Here is a 21,278-nt window from a genome sequence, read left to right on the forward strand (position 1 = left end):
TACTGTTCTATTGGCCACCATTAATCCAATGAGCCAGGCGGTCAATAATCAATAACTAACGATTTGCAGTTGCTAATTAAGTTTTGATTGGCTGAATGAGTCCATGGGGAAAGGTGCAAACCTCCCCTAGTGCCCACTTCCTCCAAACATTTAGGAAGGTGTATATCAGCACTTGTATGAATCATCCGTTTCAGTTAATAGGTCATGAATGTTGCACTATGAATGTGTTGTTTTTCTTTACGTTTTTTTTTTGTTTTTGTTTGTTTTTTGGTAATGCCAAAAAATTGTCCAGTCTTGAGCAGAGGAGTCAATCTGGTCAAAACCAGAAAATCTAGACAGTCTCGTCTGGCCCGCGGGATGACCTTACAAAGAATATAATCATAAAGACAGCATGAACTTTATTTTTTCAACTGTTGCTTCTGATGCATTCACTGAGGATCACAATGTTTTCTGAACAGTAGTAGACATAACCCCACGCAAAGAGTCAAACCAAGACATCTGTGATGCAACTGTAAAATGATTGGCGTTATGATCAAAGATCACATCTTCCATGGGATTGGCCGAATGTAGCATAAAGAGAATTTTTTTTATGCCGCAAAATCCGAAGACGAATTAGGAGTCATAAATGGAAGAAGTGGTTTCATCATTCCATTCTTTATCAAACACACCAAACATTGTTTTTAGAAGTGTTTTCTGTATTTATACCCTCACCAGTTCAAAGCACAAAGCGAGAGATAGTCAAACAGGCAATTTAGAGTCTTCAAATTAGCCTCAATTACATGTTTTCAGACAGTAGGATGGAATCTCATGCAAACTCCACACAGGAAGGGCCCTAAGCTCATTCTTACCCTGAACTGGTGACCTTCTCTCAAAACCATTACATCCCCGCATGGCTAAAATTTTAACCAGTGAACGTCAAAGATCTTGTCTTACAGCTAACTGTGCCTTTCCTTCTCTTTTAGGGTTCCTGGTATAACCATAGCCACAGACATCATCTGTGGTTTTCCTGGTGAGACTGACACGGATTTCCAAGAGACCATGGAGCTGGTAAAATACTATCGATTCCCCAGTCTCTTCATCAACCAGTTCTACCCAAGACCCGGTACACCTGCTGCCAAGATGGAGCAAGTTCCAGCACATGTGGTGAGTGTGGACATAAAGTCACTGCAGATCTCATGCACACACACACACACACACACACACACACACACACACACACACACACACAGTATACAATAACATGATGAAATATTTAACAACACTGATAAGTCAAATCTATTGGCTCTGAAATTGATAAAATGATTTTACAGTCAAATAAATAACATTTTACAGTGCGCTTTAATCAATATGTGCTTATGTGTGATGATTGTAGTAAAGCGCATGCATGTGCGGAGGCTGTACATTTTTTCTTTCGCGTGTTTCAATGGAGGAAACACCGGTCTGTCCCTCTGTCATCCTAAAATGTAAAATCCTGTTCCAGTTCTGTCATAACGTGTGTATGATGAGATCCCTAATCCTGAGAATCATCAAACGTATGTGTGTCTGAGTGAGTGACAGAGCTTTTCTGTCCCGTCCCGACAGGCAGACTCATGCGTACACATATTCAAGCGCATCGCGTTAAAGGTTCAATGTCTAAATGCTCAAAGCCTGCTTGGGATTTCTTTTCTTTTTTTTTTTTTTGCAATTGGGAAAAGACCTGAACAGACACCAGAGTGACTATCAAGCAATTTTTCACACGTGCAGAGCGACTTCGCCTTAAAGTTCCTGAATGACCAATTATGGTATGAAGCATTTTCCTCTTCATTTTCTCAACGCCTTTATTGGAGTAAAGAAACCGCATTTTGAAGCACCGACTCATTATTTGATGTTGGTTACTGGTTCATTTGAACCTCTTATTGTTTCATGTGTAACTACCCAGCTTGTGAGTAATACCCTCTCAAGCTCCATCTCTCTTTCTGCGTGCTGCCAAATGAAACAATTACGAGCTAATGAAGATATAATTGTGAGCAGAGGAAGATTGAGTGGAATAAAAGCAACTCAGACTGAAGACATCAGCACCAGCAGCACCTGAGTTTTCATGACCTTTTTGCCTCACAGCTACATTATTATTTAGCAGAGCTGTGCTGAGTTATAATTGGGACTATCTATAGCCTCTGCTTTATAGCTTTACCATCCTCATCATAAGCAAGGTTTGTCACATTGCAATGGAAGATTATACTTCGCTTTTTCAATCACTTCTTTTCAGCATTAGCTTGGCTTGCTTATTGGATTTTTTTCTTTTTTTTCACATCTTAATGCAATTTCTATTTAATCCTGTTATTTAATAACATTTTTTTTGAATATCCTTTTCTTCAATACGTTTAATATTACATGCAACTGAACGCTCGAGTTCTGTTATTATTAAAGCATTACCATGCATTTGTTTGTCATTGTGGCTTAAATGTTTTCTTTGACCTTTTTTCCTCAGTAGTTTCACCACCTACATATGCTCAGCTCTGCTCTGTATGTTACATCTCTTTGTGCATTTGTGCTCGCTCCCTCTTTACCATCAAAGTGTTGACACATCTCTTTCAAGTGGAGCATCTTCATAAGTCATTCTCTTTTCCCTTCCCCTCGGTTCTCCGAGGAGAAGCCGAGCGTGTCTTGGAGGGATCAATCCCCAGACAACCACACGGCTGCTTCTCGCCTCTTCCTCTCCCTTTTCACCCTCGCCTTTCTTTCTCCTCCGTCGGTCCCACATGACTTTTGTTGTCAGCATTGGGGTGTCGGCGCAAATCAACCCAGGGTTTCCACTTTTTAGTGTCATCGTACTATTTTACGCGGGGACTTTTAATTCCCACATAAGCATTTTTTTTGACATGTGATGTTATTTTGCCAGCTTGATTTATTTAACACTGGCATTGAGCTTTGTGAGTCGTTCGCACTTTTTGCTTCATATCAAGACAGTTCATGGGCTGATGCCCGATGAGACCTGCGCTTCCTGCATCTGCTTTTGTTTGATTTGTGACTTTCAAATCTGAGTGCGTGAATGTTTGTTCGTGATAAGGTAGTTTAGTATTCTACCTTTTGGCATAGTGAGGTAAACTCTATCCTCCACCACATGGCTCGAGTCTGGATAAAGTGTGTATGGATAGATTAATGGGTGGATTTGTACTAAATCACTGTACATAGAGAAGTCCATTGTAAATATCTCACATGCACAGACAACAAAGGATTGGTTAGCGCCACATGAGCAGTTGTTTGTATTCTTTAATTGCTTACAATTGACTTCTACTTGATTATGCCCGGGTTTCTCACACACTTTTTTTTTTCTCTTCTTTTCCCTCTGTGGTGTTAGAAGATGACTTAATATTGGGCGTATTCGTACTTGACAGAGAATAGTGAAAGGTGAGAGTGGGGGTGTCAGAAAGATGTGTTGGGGTCCCTGTAACCAGTACACCTGCTTCAGTGGTTAAAGCTGCACACAACATCGCTTCATCAGTCAGCGTGCACCTGTTTCCACACACACAGGCACACACATGCACACACACACACAGCGAGCGGTGGCAGCTAGGCGACGTCTCAAAGCCATGTAGGGTCAGTCATTAATAAAGTGCACCAGATGGTTTGTCTGGAGCACAACTGTGTTGAATAGCCACAGGAGGGCCGGATGGATAGGTAGATGGAGGAGGAAGGGAAGAGGGGCCAGAGATGGAGGGAGCTGGGAGGGTAATAATGAAAGGCAGATACAAACACATATTGGGGGTTTTCCACCATGGGGCATGTTGGAGCCCCTCGCAATCTCCTAAATTTAGCATTTTGCAGGTTATAACATCGGTTGTTTTTGGCTTTGACGGATTCATTGGGCAGACGGTTGCATTTGGGACACAGACAAAACAATTGACAGTATTAAGATAAAAGCAATTTATTGTCTACTTGGTTGCAGAACTAATGTGGTTTTTTTTTCTGTTGGTAAAAAGTAAAAATACTGACATTCTCTCACATATTTACAAAAACCTTGCCTCTCACTGTAGAAAGAAGTATCAAACAAATGATATTTCAGTCATGCTGGGTCTTTTTAAAGTAGCATCAAGTGAACCAGGTGTCTTCTCTAGGATCCTTTATATAGTGCATTGACAAAATCTGAATACATTAAATAAAAACCCAAGGGCAGACAGAAGACTTTTTTTTTTCCTCTGTTGTTTCGGAAGGCAGAATTTTCTACACTTTGCAGCACCGTGTCACCTGGTGTCAGCCCATTTTATTTGATTATTACCACATTTCTGTCAAGACAGTAATTGTAATGTGATTTTTCAGTATTGGGATGTTGCTGTGGCCATCTTGTTTCCAGCCATATAAAGGAGGGGGGTACAAAAAGCACATATTTGATTAGGAAAACACACAGCGAGCAAGACCATGTGTGAACCGGAGAAAACACAGCGGGCTGGAGGGTGTCCACCTGCAATGAGGTCCAGGTGTTTTGTGGTATCTGTAGGTCTTATTACCTTGTATAATAAATGATATATGAGAGAATGCTGGATGCAGGTAGGAACGAGGCAGATGGGAGGAATAGGAGACCACAGGGATGGAGGGATAGAGGGATAGGAGGGAACATGTTGAGAATAAAGGAATGTGAATGTTATTAGCTTGGATCTCCATAATCATCCCCAGGTGACTAGAACTTAGCCTTGATAAATGGACTTGCTGAGTGGAAGGTGTGTATATGTGAGCGTGTGCATGTCTGTTGGTGAGGACGAGTTGAGAATGAGCAGCTGCAGGAGAGAAAGTGATCGAGAAGGAGATTAGCTGTTCTAGTGGGACAGTGTTTTTAATTTCCCCAGGTTGTAATTGGTTAAGAACTCCATTACCCACGAGGCGCCAGTGCTGCAGCTGTCAAAGTGAAACAGCTGGCCAGCCACTAGTAGCTCCATCTTCTCGCTTCACTATCATTTATCTACGCCTGGACACACACACACAAGGCAGGGGTGGACACACGCACACACGCTTTCTCTCACCTGAGACAAAACTCCCTCACACACATATCAAGGGAGATAATAACACTTGCTTAAAGGCAGTCTAACAGGTATTAAGGTTGAGTTAATGGTTAAGTTGCTGTCTGGGGCCAGGTAGACCTGCACTTGATTAATGAGCGCCGTATCCACCAATAATGGATGAGATAACACATTGCATTTTAATGATCGCAATTTTTTTTGCCGCATTCAAATAATTATATTTTAACCTGTTTAGTTCCTTCATATCGCTGTTCATACAAGAGTTTTAACTAGCTGGGGGAATCGAGGGTAACACGGTGTGCAAAATCAAGATCTCCGTTTGGTCAATGCATATCCCTGAGGGGAAATTTAGTTGATGCTGAAAAATGGTGATAGCGGTGAATATAGCCTGCAGAATAATTAGCAACTTTAATAATAAAAGAAATAAATTGGAAAATAAATGGAGTTTTGAAACTCTCACAGCTTAATCCTTTGTCATGGTGGTGAAAGAGGATGCCCCCTTCCCCACATTGGCTGAATTGGCATGTAGGGTATCTGACAAGTCAAAATAGGACAAAAATGTTATGTTACATGACCTCGATAGAGGGGAAAAAAGGTCACACGCAGACACATACACATAGGCACGCACCAATGTGACCACTGTGCTTGCAATGCTTTAGGAGGTGTTAATCCTTCACAGGCACAAACACACACAGATGACGCCCAAGGTTCTCGTACTGCAGGAGTAATGTGACACTCGGGCTCTATAGCAGCAACATCTGTCTGTCATTAGGGGAAAGACAAACGGGCACGTACTGATGAGCCGGAGGCACACACACTACAGGCAAGATCACTGTTACCTTGCCCCGCAACGTACTCACTCCCGGGTATATTGAGATACATGGACTTCATGTATGCGCACATACTACACGGGCGCACACACATTCCTCCTGCCTTCATTTCTGAAATCGAGAGCATTTGAAGATACAAAACACTGACACAGCCACAACACTTGGAAGGGTGTACATTTTGATTATATGAGTATATGTGCTACTCTACATTTTTAGCATCTGGCCTCCAGTCGCTTTAGCTTCCTATATCCGAAGACAAATATTTCTTTGTCCGTGTAGCGAGTCATTTTTAGCTAGCGTCATTAATCACCACTAAATCATAGGCCTGTCAGAGCAACTGCTTTTCAGCATTATGCAGATATTCATACAATCTTACAGCAGACTGTATGAGCACTCCACGCACACACGGCCTCCGTCTGCAGCAGTCCTGCACCAGAATGTGGGTACGAGTACAAGTGTCTACATCCATGTAATGTCACTTCACGTTACACGCAGCATCCGTCTCTGGCGACAACAACAGATGGACGTCATGATAACAACCATTGTTCATCATCACCACGGTGACAGGTCCACACACACACACACACACACACACACACACACACACACACACACACACACACACACACACACACACACACACACACACACACACTGTAGCATTGCATTGCTGGGTTGTCACCAGCACAACCTCGACGACATGCAAGATTAACTTCTCCATGCACAGAGTCACACTAATTTGTACAGCCATCTTTGCGAGGACATTTATCGACATACTGCGTCTCCCAGCTCCAGGCCCATCCTGATCTATCACAGCTAAAGGTCTTGCAGCAACCTCTAGGCCAGGGGCAACTTTGATCAGAGTCAGGCCCACGAGAATATAATCCTCTCTACCAGAGGACCAAATTATGCTGGATTATTTAATATTGTATGAGCATTAATGCCAGTATTTTAAATTAAAGAGCTAAGTGAATGGCTATATGTTGAACCTACTGAATTAAAATGCATGCATTTCATAATGACCACTTCAAAATGCTATTAGTTTTACAGTATTTAGGGGGAATTGCAGTTGGTATTGGGTTCAAATGGGGTTAATTGCATCACCATTTTTAGTTCTCGCGGGCTCCAAAGTAGACAGATGGGTCAGTGCGTAACCTACAGGTCGCCATTGGTCCATGCCTGCTTTAGGTAAACCCTATTATAAATCTAACTGTACTGTTGACTGAGCATTCGTCTACAGTCTTTGTGTATGTGTATACATGTGAAACAATGTTCAGTCACCCGCTCGCTCTCCTTTTTGAAACTGTTAGTCTAATTTCATGGCGTGAAGATCGTTTTTTCACATTTTCAATTACAATGTCAAATGTGCAGCATTGTGGAGTGGCGTATTCATTTACCATTGCTCCTGTGGTGATTGAAATATTTTGCAATCAGTGGTTGCTGTATCAGAAGCAGGAATACAGTTTGATAAAGGTTCCATTTGAATGTTACATGTCTGGCATTTCAAAATCTGCAGCTGTTGCGGTGTGTTTCAGTTCTACAAGGGTCAGGATCTATCAAAAGTGGTCAGAGGAAGGAAAAACGCTGAATTGGTTACGAGATCATGGAAAGAAAATGATGTGAAGGCTGATCCATGGGGTCCGAGCCAACACAAGAGCTTCTGTAGCTCAAACTTCTGCCAATTTCAATGCCGGTTCTGATGGAAAGTTATCATATTACACAGGGAATTACAAAGTGTTGATCCCGCCGGGCCACAGTTCTGCCGGTTTTTGACATCTCCCTTCTTCAACGCACCTGAAACTGAACAACATGTGTGGATCTCTCTTCCCCCCCCACCCCCACCCCCCCAATGTGTTTATTGTGTGGAGAGAGGTTTAACATCTATCTCTCCTTATTTTGAAATAAAAATAAAAAAAAGACAACAACTCAGTTTGTGTTTATGTGTGTCTGTGTAGGGTTGTAGGACTGCTGTGCTGCTGCTGCTGTGTGTGTGTGTGTGTGTGTGTGTGTGTGTGTGTGTGTGTGTGTGTGTGTGTGTGTGTGTGTGTGTGTGTGTGTGTGTGTGTGTGTGTGTGTGTGTGTGTGTGTGTGTGTGTGTGTGTGTGTGTGTGTGTGTGTGTGTGTGTGTGTGTGTTTGCTATTGAGCTGAACCTGAATTATTTCTACTGGGGGTTGTGAAATTTTTACCTGCAGTTACATCTGTCTTACAGTTTCTCGCTGGTACACACACACACACACACACACACACAGAGTTGAGTCTCTCTGAATAGAGAGTGATGTTGAGAGTGATAAAGGGATGGCAGGAGGAGAGAGAGAATGGTGTTGAGGAGCAATGATGAGAGCATCACTCTCACCCAAGGTGCTCGAGGCAAAGAAAGAGTGAGAGTGAGAGAAATTGTGGTGGGACAGACTTAAAGGGGGTGGGGAGGGAGAGGGGCTGGTGGAACGGGTGAGAGTGGAGACGGTCTGATTAGTAGGAATTTTCTCCCACTGGAGAAAACACAGAGAGCGAGGGAGAAAGTGGGGGGGAGTGGAGAGACGATGGGCTTGCGGAAAGCCAAAGAAAATGTGAGTGAAAAGAGGATTTGGAGATTCCGGAGAGCCCTTTGGCAGAGGACGTGAGTGGGAAGCAGGTGAAAACAAGAATGAGCAGATGGATGGAGGGACAGGGCCAGTGATTACAGGAGTGTATGGATCAGATGAGCCTTGAGTGAAGAGAGGATGAGTAGGAGATGGGCAGAGCTGTACTATATGGAAGAGGAAGACGTGATAGGATGCTTAGATGGATATGAATGGAGATTAGGGCAACCGGCTTTGAGAGGTGAGCGATGGGGGATATGTCTTAGTGGAGACAGAAAAGCCAGAAATGAAGTCAAATGTGGGAAAGAACAAACATCATCCTTTTGTTTAGTTTTTTGTTGTTGTTTTTTTTACATTTTACTCCTCACCTGAGGACATTAGGACAAACTGCCATGTGTTGCAAACTTATAAAATGTAGATTATGTCTGTCCAGTCAACAATACATTTGTTAGTTGTTGTTTTTTTTCCCCCCCTCAATCTCTGCTATCCTGCTGCTGCACGTCTATCAAGCTTTAATGATGCCCCTGTGCGATAACAGAATGACTTGGGTGCTCTGTTCAGTATGTACAGATCTGGCCTAAGGACTCTAAAAGCATCTCTGTACATCCCGACACTGAAAAAGACGGAGGGAAGGAAGAGGAGGGAGAATAACAATGAATGCAACGCTCCCTTCAGCTACGGCGGCGTATACATATATCCCTTCCCCTTTAGCCAGACGTGGCCTAATCAGCGCACTAATTAGCTCTCTCTGTAACTGCATCAGCCTCATGTAACTGATTGCATTAACAACTGCCACACATCAAACAGTCATGTCTCACGCTCGTGCATCTCATTACGGATTAAGGACATGCAAGGTTAAGGCCAGACTTAGACTGGAAATAAAATGAGGAATATTTTCTGCCACAGCTGGCGAACAAATAAATGTGCTCCCTCTGTTTATCGCATGGACTTAATGAATTACCGTGGGCGTAGTTGTCAACCATGCTAATTTGTTTTTCCTTGTGTCACAGTCATCTAATAAGTTAAAATAAGGGAAACTATACTTTATGTTCATACTTGCTCCAGATGTTATTTTCACTCTCTTTGTGAGATAAACAGAAAGTGATGGGCAAATGTCATAAAAACATATATATTTTTGGAAGACGGATCTTACCACGTGCATGTAATAAGATGCAATTTGTAGATAAGTTTTCCATTTCTTTTCAAATGTGAGACATAAATAGTCAATATTTATATCCAACCTGCCTGTTTCTCAATTTCTATTTCCAGTTATTATATTTCTAGTTTTGTATTTTATACCATAACTGCTTTGTCTCTTTTTTTTTTTCCCCTTTCATTTTACACGCTATAGAAGAAGCAAAGGACTAAGGAGCTCTCACAACTCTTCCAGTCTTACACCCCTTACGACCACAAGGTAAGACCTTTAGTCTATTCCTTTGTGCTTTCCCAGCTTTACATCTTAATGTTTCTTTTCTGTGCAGCGCTGAAAGTACTGTGGTTTCTTCTTTTTTTTTCTGCCTGCTCGCTGTGTGTTTCTTAATGAGCCCTGAGTGTCCAGCATCATTCACCTCTAGACCAGAAGCTCTCACTTGACATCAAAGGTCGCCATCACCACCTTGTATTTATGGCAGCTGTGAGTTTATTGTCTCTTCAGGATGGACACCTCTCGTCAGTAATTTTGTGGTTGAGCACTGCTCGAGTGTTTGCTCCTGATTACAGTGGGAGAGAGTGTGTGATTGTGTCTGTGTGTGTGTGTGTGTGTGTGTGTGTGATTGTGAGGGAGATCAGAGTCTGATATAAATCTAATCAGCTGTATTGGTGTGTATACCGTGTGTGGGTTCATGCGTTATCAGGTTAACATCTGACAGCAGACTGGTCCTGTCACACTTCACAAACACTTAAAATGATGGCGTGAGAGCGTTTGTGAGCTTCTGCCTGTAAAGTTCTTCTTCTGAGGGCGACAGCCGCTGCCATTGCCTTCTTCCCCACCATCACTTTTGTCCGGGATGTGAGTTGTGCTGTAAGCACTACTTATCACCGATGCATAGTTTGGCAACCTGCAATTGCAGAGGGAATGTTGTCGACATGCCAGAGATTGAAAACTGCCTTTAAGATGCGTTATTGTCTTCAGATCAGCTTCAGCTCAGCCAATTTTTTTATTTATTTTTTATTTTTATTTTTTTAAACACACTTCATACTCAGCCTGTAGTGCATGTTATATGTTGCACACTAATTAAAAGGATATGGGAAAGATCACGTTTTCATTGCAGCAGACGTGCATCTTTGCCTCCCACACGCAGAAAGATACACAGGCGCACATAGAGACACTAATAATAGTAATAGTAATAGTATACACAGAACACACACTCACATAAATGAGTGCAGGAGTTTGAGGCGAACACAAACAGAATGTGAATTGAACAAAGTTAGCGGGGAATATCTTCATAATACATTAGCGCGTTTATACCTAAATGAGGCCGTTGGTATTCGCGAACATGCGCTATCCTTAACTACCATCCTCGCAGGGATTGAGGACTATGTGACAGAATTTCAAAGTGATCCAGCACACAAATATCACCGAGCTCTTTGTTCTCTTATAATGGGATTTCTTTTGAACTTGCTGATTCATGAAGATTTGGATTGTTGGAGAAATTACATTATTCTGCTCTAATGTCCATTTCAATCGGAAAAAAAAAAGAAGTGTTTCTCTGAATAAACTCTTGAAAGAAACTCACAGAAAGGAACCTAAAACAGGAGATTCATAACAAGTTGTCATGACAAACACAGACTTTCAGCTTTTTGAACTCCTCCTGTTTACACTCGCTTCGTTAAAAGAAACCTTTGTGTATGTTCATTTTATGTATGAGCTGTATGTTTATTTTTCACCCAATTTTTTTTAAACAGCCTATGGAAGAAGACCGATTTTGTCTGTAAAGTGTCACAAGAAATATGTCTGTATTGTCTCTGCAATGATCGCTTTTAGAGGGACAAAAAAACTCCAGTCGGTGGCTATTATATGCACTCATAGTTACAGTATTATCAGGCTGGATCATTTTATGATTTCAGACGTGCCTTTGTTTCTTGTATGGATTCAAAACTGCTTGAAATATCAACAATACTCATTCATATTGATATGATAGCATCGCCGTGTTGCTGCAGATTTATCCACAACACATCCATCATCATTTATCTCCTGTTTCACCATGTTCAACTTACCACTTCGAGATGATTCGTCAGAAAGCATCTGACAACAACCGTCATCCCGCCCTAAGATATCATCAGAAGAAAGCGAACATATGTATAAGGTTAGACACCATCAGCAGCAATGTTCAGATGCCACGTGTCCAATTAAATGATTTAATATAAAGGTGAACTACAAGCTGCAGCCTGAAAAGTCGATACTGGGCATGATGTTTATGCTAATTTCTGACCCGGCATTTAACATGTTGCCAGCTCTTTATTGTTCAACCACGGTGAGCCCATGTGAAGAATAACCTGCGTGACCTCTTTTAAGTGGACAATAGCAGCGTCCAGTGTGGTCCTCTGCTACCGTAGCCCATCTGCATTCAAGGTTCTTCAGACTATCTTCTAGATATATCGGTGGTAACCAGTGGCTTTTTGAATTGGTTTTGCTTTTTCTGTCATCTCCGACCAAACTGATCCATCTCCTCTGACCTTTACATTCACAAAGCATCGTCACACAGAGAACTGCGGCACGCAGGATTCGTAGTTTATGTTTATTGATCGGCAAAACTTCAGCGCTCGAGCCGTATAACTCAATAATAACAGTTAAATGGCACTAACATTCGACCTAGGCTCATTAACGGTGACCTTCGATTTACTTCAGGACTCAAGAGGAGAGAGCCTCAGCAACAATCATGTGAAATTCCTTATACAGAAAATAAAATGTGCATGTGAACCACACCGTGTTTCCGAGCTGTTTCAGTCTGTCGTTTCATGGGTTGTCTCGACACTACCCAAGGCTCAGATTTAATTCTCTCCACTATGTGGACAGAAAAAGCTTCAAAACGAGAAACTCACAAGACAGATGCAGCTCTTAACGTTGGACGTTACATTTCAGCAACCTGGAAATAGAACAGACCTGGAGGAAGTGCTCACCTCAGCCAAACATAGTGTGTTCTCCCCCTCTGGTTGGCCAGGGAATTACTTCACTCATACAGGGTTTAGTAAGCACAGATTTCATGTGGATTATACCACCATGCCATGTAGACTATCGATTCAACCTTTTCCACCCTGAGTCTAATGTTCGTTTTGAACTCCAGCAGGTCATGTGATCACGTCAACGGGCCTAAATAAATGGAGCAGTTAGCAGGTGCATCAATTGTTCTGACCAGTAAGTTTATAAATGAGTCAATTTAATCACTTTTAAATCATAAAACAATCATTTTGATATGTCAGTCGTTATCATGACATAGCATGAGGTTTTCATGAGAAAATGCCAACAAATTCACAGATAAACTTGCCAGTCGAACTATATTTGGAGATAAAATGTGTCAAAAGTAATCTACTTCTATTACATGTTATCGTACGCCCCTCATACGTAAACGTGTTCGGCATGTCGAGTTTCTTGTAAATCTCCCTCGTAAGCAGCTCAACTTGCAGCCACATTACCGTAGGTCTTATTCCTTTTTCCATAGATTGTGTAGATGTGCAAATAAATCCCCTTACATTACAAACCCAGATACCCGTGAGATATGATTTAATGATAACAAATCTAATGTCAAGCATGCTTCCTCGCAGATCAACCACTGTTCTGCCTGTCCTTGCCCATGTCCGTAACACCGTGGAAATGCAAAAGCAAATCAGTTTGTATTAAGCCCATATAGCCGTTAGATAGAAATAAATGAAGTCTGATAATGTCCCTCATTTTACACTAAATTCCCTTGGGTGTCTGACCTTTCAGCTTACAGTTTATGTAAGGATATTATGTGTTTACTAGCACGTCCGTGTGCTTGCGTGTGTGTGTGAGAGTGAGATAAGAGAAAGAGTGAAAGGATCAACATTAGAGTATATTGGTGTTTTTACAGCCATTATTGTTATTATGCATCCTCCTATAGGTATAAAAGGGTCATTAATAAAGAGTGAGTTGGGGAGAGGGTGGGTTAGCGAGGCTTTATTGTGGCTCCAGGCTACCTACCAAATGAAACAATGTTTTTAAATGAACTAATTGTTATTTCTGTACCAAGCTTGTTTCTTAATCTCCCATGACTAACTCTGAATTACAAATGGAGCGAACGGCTAGGTAAAAGGAAATGGGGGGGAAAAAATGGATGTCAAAGAAACTATGCATTTTCTCTTGTTTCTTTTTATTGTCATTTCTTCTTCCACAGTCTTCCTCCAGCCCACCATTTACGTTCTCTTGTCTCAACGGTGCCGCCGTGTTTGCGTCAAATCCATTCCTGCGTGTTGATATACGTGCATTACATGTAGACAATTGCACTCATCTGGTATATGTATGTTTAAGGGACAGAAGTGTGTGTGTGTGTTTGTGATGATTAATGCGAGGTATCCCTTAGCCAGATGGTGCTGAACAAGGCCCATCCATCAGCAATGAAAAGACCAGTGGGCAGAAAGCTGGCAGAGCACTTTGTCTGGGGCCAGTGCCCCCACTGGACACACACACACACACAGACACACTATACTCTCTGACACACACACACACACACACACACTCTATACTCTCTGACACACACACACACACACACACTCACAGATGCTCTGAGGCTTTGACTGTGTAAGTCACTGAGCCATGTTGGAGCCTTGTGTTTTGTTTTGGAATACAGGTTCTCCTTTGTTTAGCTTCCACCCCCTCTCTTTTTTTGGCCGCTTCTGTCCCACATGAGTTGTGCTGCCTCACCCATGAAAGCAAGTCCGCGATGGCCTTGACATGTGCAAGTTCAACCTATTATACTCCCAAGACACAGTTTAAGGGTGAAATCTTTCCCATTCCAGTGCCTGATTTGTTATTGCACATCAACACCTTTTGTAATATTGCTCACGGGTACTCTACGTTTAATTGATTAAACTATTGCTGTACTGACACTTATTTTATTGTGTTAAATATTTCCGGCATTTGTGTGACTAAATATACAACTGAAAATGTCAATAGCACAATAAACCAAGGCTGCACAGATAAAGTAACTGTGCGATTTTCTGCCATTGGTAAGATGAAGGCCTTGACTTCTCATAACTGTTTCAAATTAACAGACCATCTTTCATAATAAAAATCATTGAGGCAGTGTTCACGTATAGAATGTGCTTTTCTACTATTCCTATCCATTGTCTATCATCTTTTATCCTTCTAAGTCACATTTTAGTTCAGGAATCGCATACAGCCCACTTTACACTAGACCAGTAAAATAATAACCTTCAAATTTAAACTTTAAAGTTTTTCTTTGTTGTGGTGCAGAGAATGCGTGATGGAAATAACTATATTTTCCCAAAACCAAACAATTACTCCTGAAAATGACTACAATATTAACATAGTCAATTTTGATGATACCTTCGGGTGCAAAATAGTGAAATGTCCATAAAGCTTCTCCTATAGCTGTTGCATTATGCATGCTTTCACAAACTCACACTGAGAGTATGGCTGTGAGCAACAGCGTAGCTATCTTCCATGGCAACATCACCGATAGCTCAGCTCGGGTCTCAGAGTTGTGTTGTGTCTGCTACTCCCAATGAATGTGCTTTAAAAAAAAAAAAAAATTCTTTGACATTTTTACAATTTGTTTGTTTGTTTAAAGTGTCAGATCAGAGCTTCTTGCGGGCAGGCTTTGGCCCAGGGGACCTGAAGCAAACCTATACACACAGGAAAAACATGCAAACTCCGAAAAGCACCCCCCGATGTCAGTTTAAATTCAAGCAGACTACAGGAACTTCTGTTACAGGATTTTTCTTTTTTCTTTATAATATACTGGACGTTATGAATAAATCCCAAAGAAAACGGCACAGAAATCCCCACAGTTCTCTGAAGAAAAGTACACTTTTGGATTAGAGGTGAACTTTTTAGCACATCCAAGACATTTTCATCCCCACTTGGACTTCGACACATTTTGATGTGGACTCATCCACTCCAGCCTGTGTTTTCAACCTTTGGTCACAGCTACATTTTAACTTGTTGCTGGACAGCTCTTTTCCGTTTAATTGGGGATTTTTGTCACAGTCCAGTCTGTTTTTCTCACCTGTGGGTCATTGCTTTTTTTCTTTTTTGTGTGTGTGTGTTCACATTAATTATCTCTCTTTTAATTCATTAAGGCGTGTAGTGTAATCAGAGGTAGAGCAATCTCTCGCCTTTGTTTGAAACAGCCACATTTTCTTCCCCTTGTGTCTTCGGATGTACGTGTAGGTGCAGAAAGTGAATGCACCACCCCCTCCCTCACAAGACTTCTCTCCCTTCGCTGCATCACTGTGTCATCCGGTGTAAAGTTTTGCTCCCCGAAGGCTTTGTCCTTCCAGGTTGAGGTTGTGAAGCTCCCATCATGTTTAAGTCATTGTCAGCATTGTGTGTGTGTGTGTCCACGCATTCAGCTGTTTCTGGCAGTTAGCAGAGTACCTCTACCTTCTCTGCACACACTGTCACTGTCTCCTGAGAGTGCGCACACACACACACACACACACACACACACACACACACACACACACACACACACACACACACACACACACACACACACACACACACACACACACCATGCTGTGTTCATAGGCCTGAATGACAGGGGTGACAGTTTTCCCTGTGGCAAGAGAGGAGGGACAAGCTGTCAACATGGCCCGCTGCACCTGCCCGGCCACACAAGACCGGCACAGACTGAACAAGGTTGGGGGGGGAGAATAGAAAGAGGAGTTGAGGTGGCTCAGTGAAAACCTGATAATAAAAGACTAACAAGGAAAGCATTTATAAGAAATAAAGCACTTAATTACACTCAGTAAACATCCCCCTTCAGTTATTCTGAACACCCAGTTTGCCTCAAAAGAAGTTGACATAATTATCTATCATTTGAAGAGAAAGGGAAAAAATGCTAATTAGTCTAACAATTCTCTTCCAACTCAACAGATCTTTAAATTTTTTTCCCCCCATCATGTTGCTAAACTGAACAAATAACAGTCATCTTTTTCTTTTCTTTTTGGCATTTTTAATTACTTTATTTTTTTTTAAATGAGCTCTTAAGCTGCTGTTGTTTAGCATTATTGTCAGAAGCTAACCTCCATCTTTGTCGGACTTGACATTTGCCTGGCATACTTTTCCTTGTTAATTAACTGACTATTCAGGGCACGAGGGAGAGGTGGAGGTTGGGGGGAAAAGACCAAAAATATTGCTTATGGTGATTTATTTTCTAGCCACGCTCTTTAACTTGTCCCTCCAACCTTTAAGGGCTTTTTTCTTATTGTTATTGCTCTGTGTGTCTTCGGGTTGTGCGTCACTCTTTAAAACTAAAGACAGTTGATTCATTTTTCGTTTTTGTTTGCTGATGTTTGACAATTTTGAACAAATGTATATAATTAATATAATTTGCACAGACAGAGAAGTGCTATTTATGTTGTTGTTTGACAATGTTGATCACGTTATGCATGTCTTTTTCAACAACATTTCTCATTTGTTGGATCTTATGTGGACTCTGATAAACAGGCCAGTGTGACTGTCATTCTTGCATATAGATCCTGAGCTTCTAAACATATGTGTTGACTGTAAAGGCAACATCATACCACTGTCTTTGTAGTTATCGAGTCTGGAGTTTATGATGTTGAAATCCTTGAGAGCGAGACCGTATCAAAACTTATACGAGACAGTTTTGTACTCTACCTGTAAAAATAACCATTTACACTTAAATCTCACCTGTGTGTCTGAAGTCTTGTAAATAGCCCATTATTACGTGCATGTAACTGTTGTACCAATACTGTAAGTACTAATGAAATAGCAAATAATCACAAAGAAAACCGCAGCAGGCTCTGTGCTATCTTTAGCATCCAGTGATCAGTGATGTTATTATTTCACTAAGTTAGTGTTTACCAGAGGAGCAGCACCTGCATGCAGCATGACACTTGTCTGCTTGTTGACAGTTTCTCCTACAATTTCATTGAAAAAACCACAAATATCCAGAGTATAGAGCATTTTTCGCCAACAAAAATACGTATCTTCAGCCGACCTTGCTGAGTGAATCAGTCATTAAACTGGCCAACAAAGTGCAGACAGATCCTGATGTATCTAATTAACACTGCAGTAACACAGAGACACACTGGCAGGGCAAACCTCAAATAGGGAAATAATGAATCTTACCTTGAAAATTAAATTCCTATTTAACCTTTTTTTTTTTTTTTTCCAAGCGACACTCCATTTCAGTGGCTTGTAGATAAAGATTGCTAATAAATGCACGTTCGACTGCGGGCAGGTTCCATTTGTCAACGCTGCCTGAGCACTTTTGGATAAGCGTTTGAAAAGAACTGCAGAGTGGATATACTTTAGTGAAAATGGGGGCCACCAATAGATGCCGACGTACCGGTGTCACATTTCTTGCTGGGTCATGGGTGTAACTACCACTTTTCCGTTGAACATAAGCTGTTATATAATGTTACACAGTATATGTTCGCGCTCATTTTATACTATTCTTTCTGTCACTTACTGAATGAGACAAACTGTGCACTTTGTTCTCCGACCTCTTGCCGCCTGTCTCCAGTATTTTGTTCACAGCAGGTCTGCACCCTGGTGATTATACAATGAATATTGACAAGGCCCATCTTTGGCGAAGTTCGGAGGCAAATGAAAGCCATTTTTCTGTGGCTTTAGGTGGGCTGAGATATGTATATTATCTGACTTTACAGGATAATATTACTACCTCCATTTGATCAAAGGCAGCAGAAATGAAACAAAACCTGTGGTGTATGGGTGCGCACGCTTATATGTGTGTGCGTGTGCGTGTGTGCACTCACTGATATTCCACCCACATTGCAATGGAGCTTGCCAAATACAGGATTTTCTTCTGCTACAGTACAGAGCGCTATGGCGATATATACATGCTCTCAATCTGTCAGTTTTACATAACCGGGACGTGCGCAATACATACTGATGTATAGTCCCACAAAACTGCAAGCGTACATGTGAACTTCCGTAATTACACGCTGCATTAGGAGCCAGACAGACGTGTGCCTTTGAAATATTCCCAGGTTCTTCTTCATTTTCCTTTAATTTATGCACACCACCTTATAGCAACTTTGTATTTGTTGTGGAGACAGGCAGGCAAACTGTGTACAACTCTTGCCAGGCATGGCATCACATAAGAGGAAATATGCCTTCGCCACACAAACTGAACTTGATTTCTTCCCTCAGATTCTTTCATAGGCAACGGCACTGTCTCCTGTAATTCTCCGAAAAGCAATCACATGGATGCTGTAATGATTTTACTTCGAACAGCAGCAGGATTTTGAATGCTGAACACAATTTGTGGGCAAATAAATGTGTTCAATGTAATCAGTAGTTTGCTTTTCTGCGTTTGCCACTGTGTTGCACAATGTTTTCTGGTGGGTTAGTATGATTGAAGTGTGGTTCCTCACAGAATTGAGTTGCAATGGTTTCATCCAATCCATAGCTGTGGATCGGAAACATAGAGAGATAATCACAAACATACACAGACAGATATAGGAAATGTGGGGTTTACCTGGAGAAAACCCCAGGCCCCCCCATCAAGCCTGAACTGGGGTTATTTTCTCTGCAGCCCCACGTTCAACACAATGTCGCTATCAGAAAGAAGAAAACAAGAATTGTTGTTGACTTGGTAAAAAAAAAAAGATTCCAAATTTAGTTTGTTATTTAAATGTATTTTCTATTATCAAAATGAAACTATATGGGATGAGCCTGCCTTTGCTCCATCTTCTTTTTTTTTTTCTGACCGCCTAACCAGCCACTCCTCAAAGTGGCACCATGTGTGCTGTTGATTGCCTCCATTTGTTAGGCCAAAGGCTGTATGACACACACACACACACACACACACACACACACACACACACACACACACACACACACACACACACACACACACACACACACACACACACACACACACACCTATGCACACATACATCCATAGTGGAAATCACTGGGTTGCAGCCACTTGCACATACGATGTGACTGACATATGAATGGAGGGGTGGGGTGGTGGGGGGAGTGCAAATGAATGGGTACTAGGCCTTGTGTTGCTAAATGGTTTCTTAGACAGGAGTGTGAGTGCTCTCTGCTTCAGTCATAAGGCCTTCGATTCAGGCAGGCTCATTTGAAATGGTACATGAGTTTTATTGTTGGTGAGTGTATTTCCCTCTATACCGGTGTTCTGCGGCTCCTCAACAGAAAAGGTGGATACTCTCTCTTCTTTGAAATAAGCATCAGAAATGCTATATGTTATCAGCATATACACCCACTGCTCTTGTTTTAATTTTTTTTCTCTAATTTGTCTTTAAAGAAACAGAAAGGCTACATTTGTAGATGAAAATGGAATATAACATATAAAAATACACTGTTTAGTGTTGCAAGAATGTAAACAACATTAGAAAATTAATCTAATGTCTGTTTTAGTGCGAGAATGTCAAATTTATATTGGTTCAGGAGCCACTTACACACTTTTTACTGACCCTGTTGTTTTTTTTAATCAATTGGTTTTCTCTCTAATGCCTGTTGTTTCATTGGATTGTTGTAGTCGTTATCATGTTAGTATTATAGCAGACCCACTGCCCAGTTTAGGAATTGGGAATAGTAGGTACATTTAAATGAATGCAATTAATGTCTTCTATGTAATATTTACAATATGTAGAGATTTCCTCTCCTCAGGTGGGCCTTTTGGGGCAGCAAGCCTTACATTGGACACCGAGAGGAGATATAGTTGAGTGAATAATGCATCTTGAGTAAATCTTGTGTTTTACTTGGACTTTGGAAACAAAAATCTGTCAAATCATATTATGAGGACTTATCTGAACATTAAAAAAAATTGTAGTTCAAGACGTGTTCTAGAGTTAGATTAGGATTAGATTTAAGGGTCAGGGTTCGGCTGCTTGTAGTGTTTTTGATTTATTTCTGCAAACATCAATGGGAGCCATTCTAATCCCATAAAGTGATGAGAACAGAGTGCATGGGTGTCAAAAGTGAGGCCCGTGGGGCCAAAACCGGCCTGCCAGAGGCTCCAATCTGACCCATCAAACCACCAAGCAAATTGTAAAGATTTCAAGAGAACATTGATTTTTTTTTTTTTTTGGGACACTTCATTTCTTAAGCATCGCGGACATAACACAACACTGAGATCCCAGCTGAGATATTGGCATGAGAGCGAGCTACCTCATCGCTCAAAGTCATGTTGTTGGGGTGAGTTTTTGTAAAAACATGTATAATGCAACAGCTTTAGGAGAAGATCTTTGGACATTTCACTGCATTTGTCACCAGAGGGTTTCATTAAAATTGGCTTTATATTGATTGTGTTGTGATTTTCAGTAGTCGATTTTTGGTTTAGTAAAACTCAAGACATTTTGGTCACATATACTCTACACAATGAAGAAACACGTTAAAGTTTAAATGTGCAAAGCATTATGGCAGTATGTCACCTCTCCGACCCCCTCAACAGGAAATTGGGCCGTGCGTGGCCCCTGAACTAGAATGTGTTTGTAACCCCTGCGTTAGTGTATCATCAGGTTACTGATTTACGAGTATCAATAGACAACACTCATAGAGGGTGTAAGTAACTCTTTGTTAAAGTAGAAAGTATTTCCCCTTTTGTTAGTCAGTTGTGCAAAGTTCAAAGATACTTTTATTAAAACAATGTCTGGCATTGGCTGAAGTGTTAAAAGTGTTGTTGTTTTTTTCCATCACACTGATCAGCAG

At 41.3% G+C, this 21,278-nt stretch overlaps 1 protein-coding gene across 1 annotated transcript in view; it reads left to right on the top strand.

Moving 5' to 3' along the window:
• The window catches only part of cdkal1 (CDK5 regulatory subunit associated protein 1-like 1), a 259,787-nt gene that overhangs the window by 184,505 nt on the left and 54,004 nt on the right, over positions 1–21,278 (top strand). The window contains exons 11-12 of the mRNA XM_080470764.1: positions 963–1,143; positions 9,753–9,815. Coding sequence (XP_080326890.1) covers positions 963–1,143; positions 9,753–9,815 — 244 coding nt within the window. The remainder of the gene's footprint in view (positions 1–962; positions 1,144–9,752; positions 9,816–21,278) is intronic.

The sequence above is a fragment of the Lipophrys pholis genome (assembly GCF_963383615.2).
Source record: "Lipophrys pholis genome assembly, chromosome: 9".
NCBI lineage: Eukaryota > Metazoa > Chordata > Actinopteri > Blenniiformes > Blenniidae > Lipophrys > Lipophrys pholis.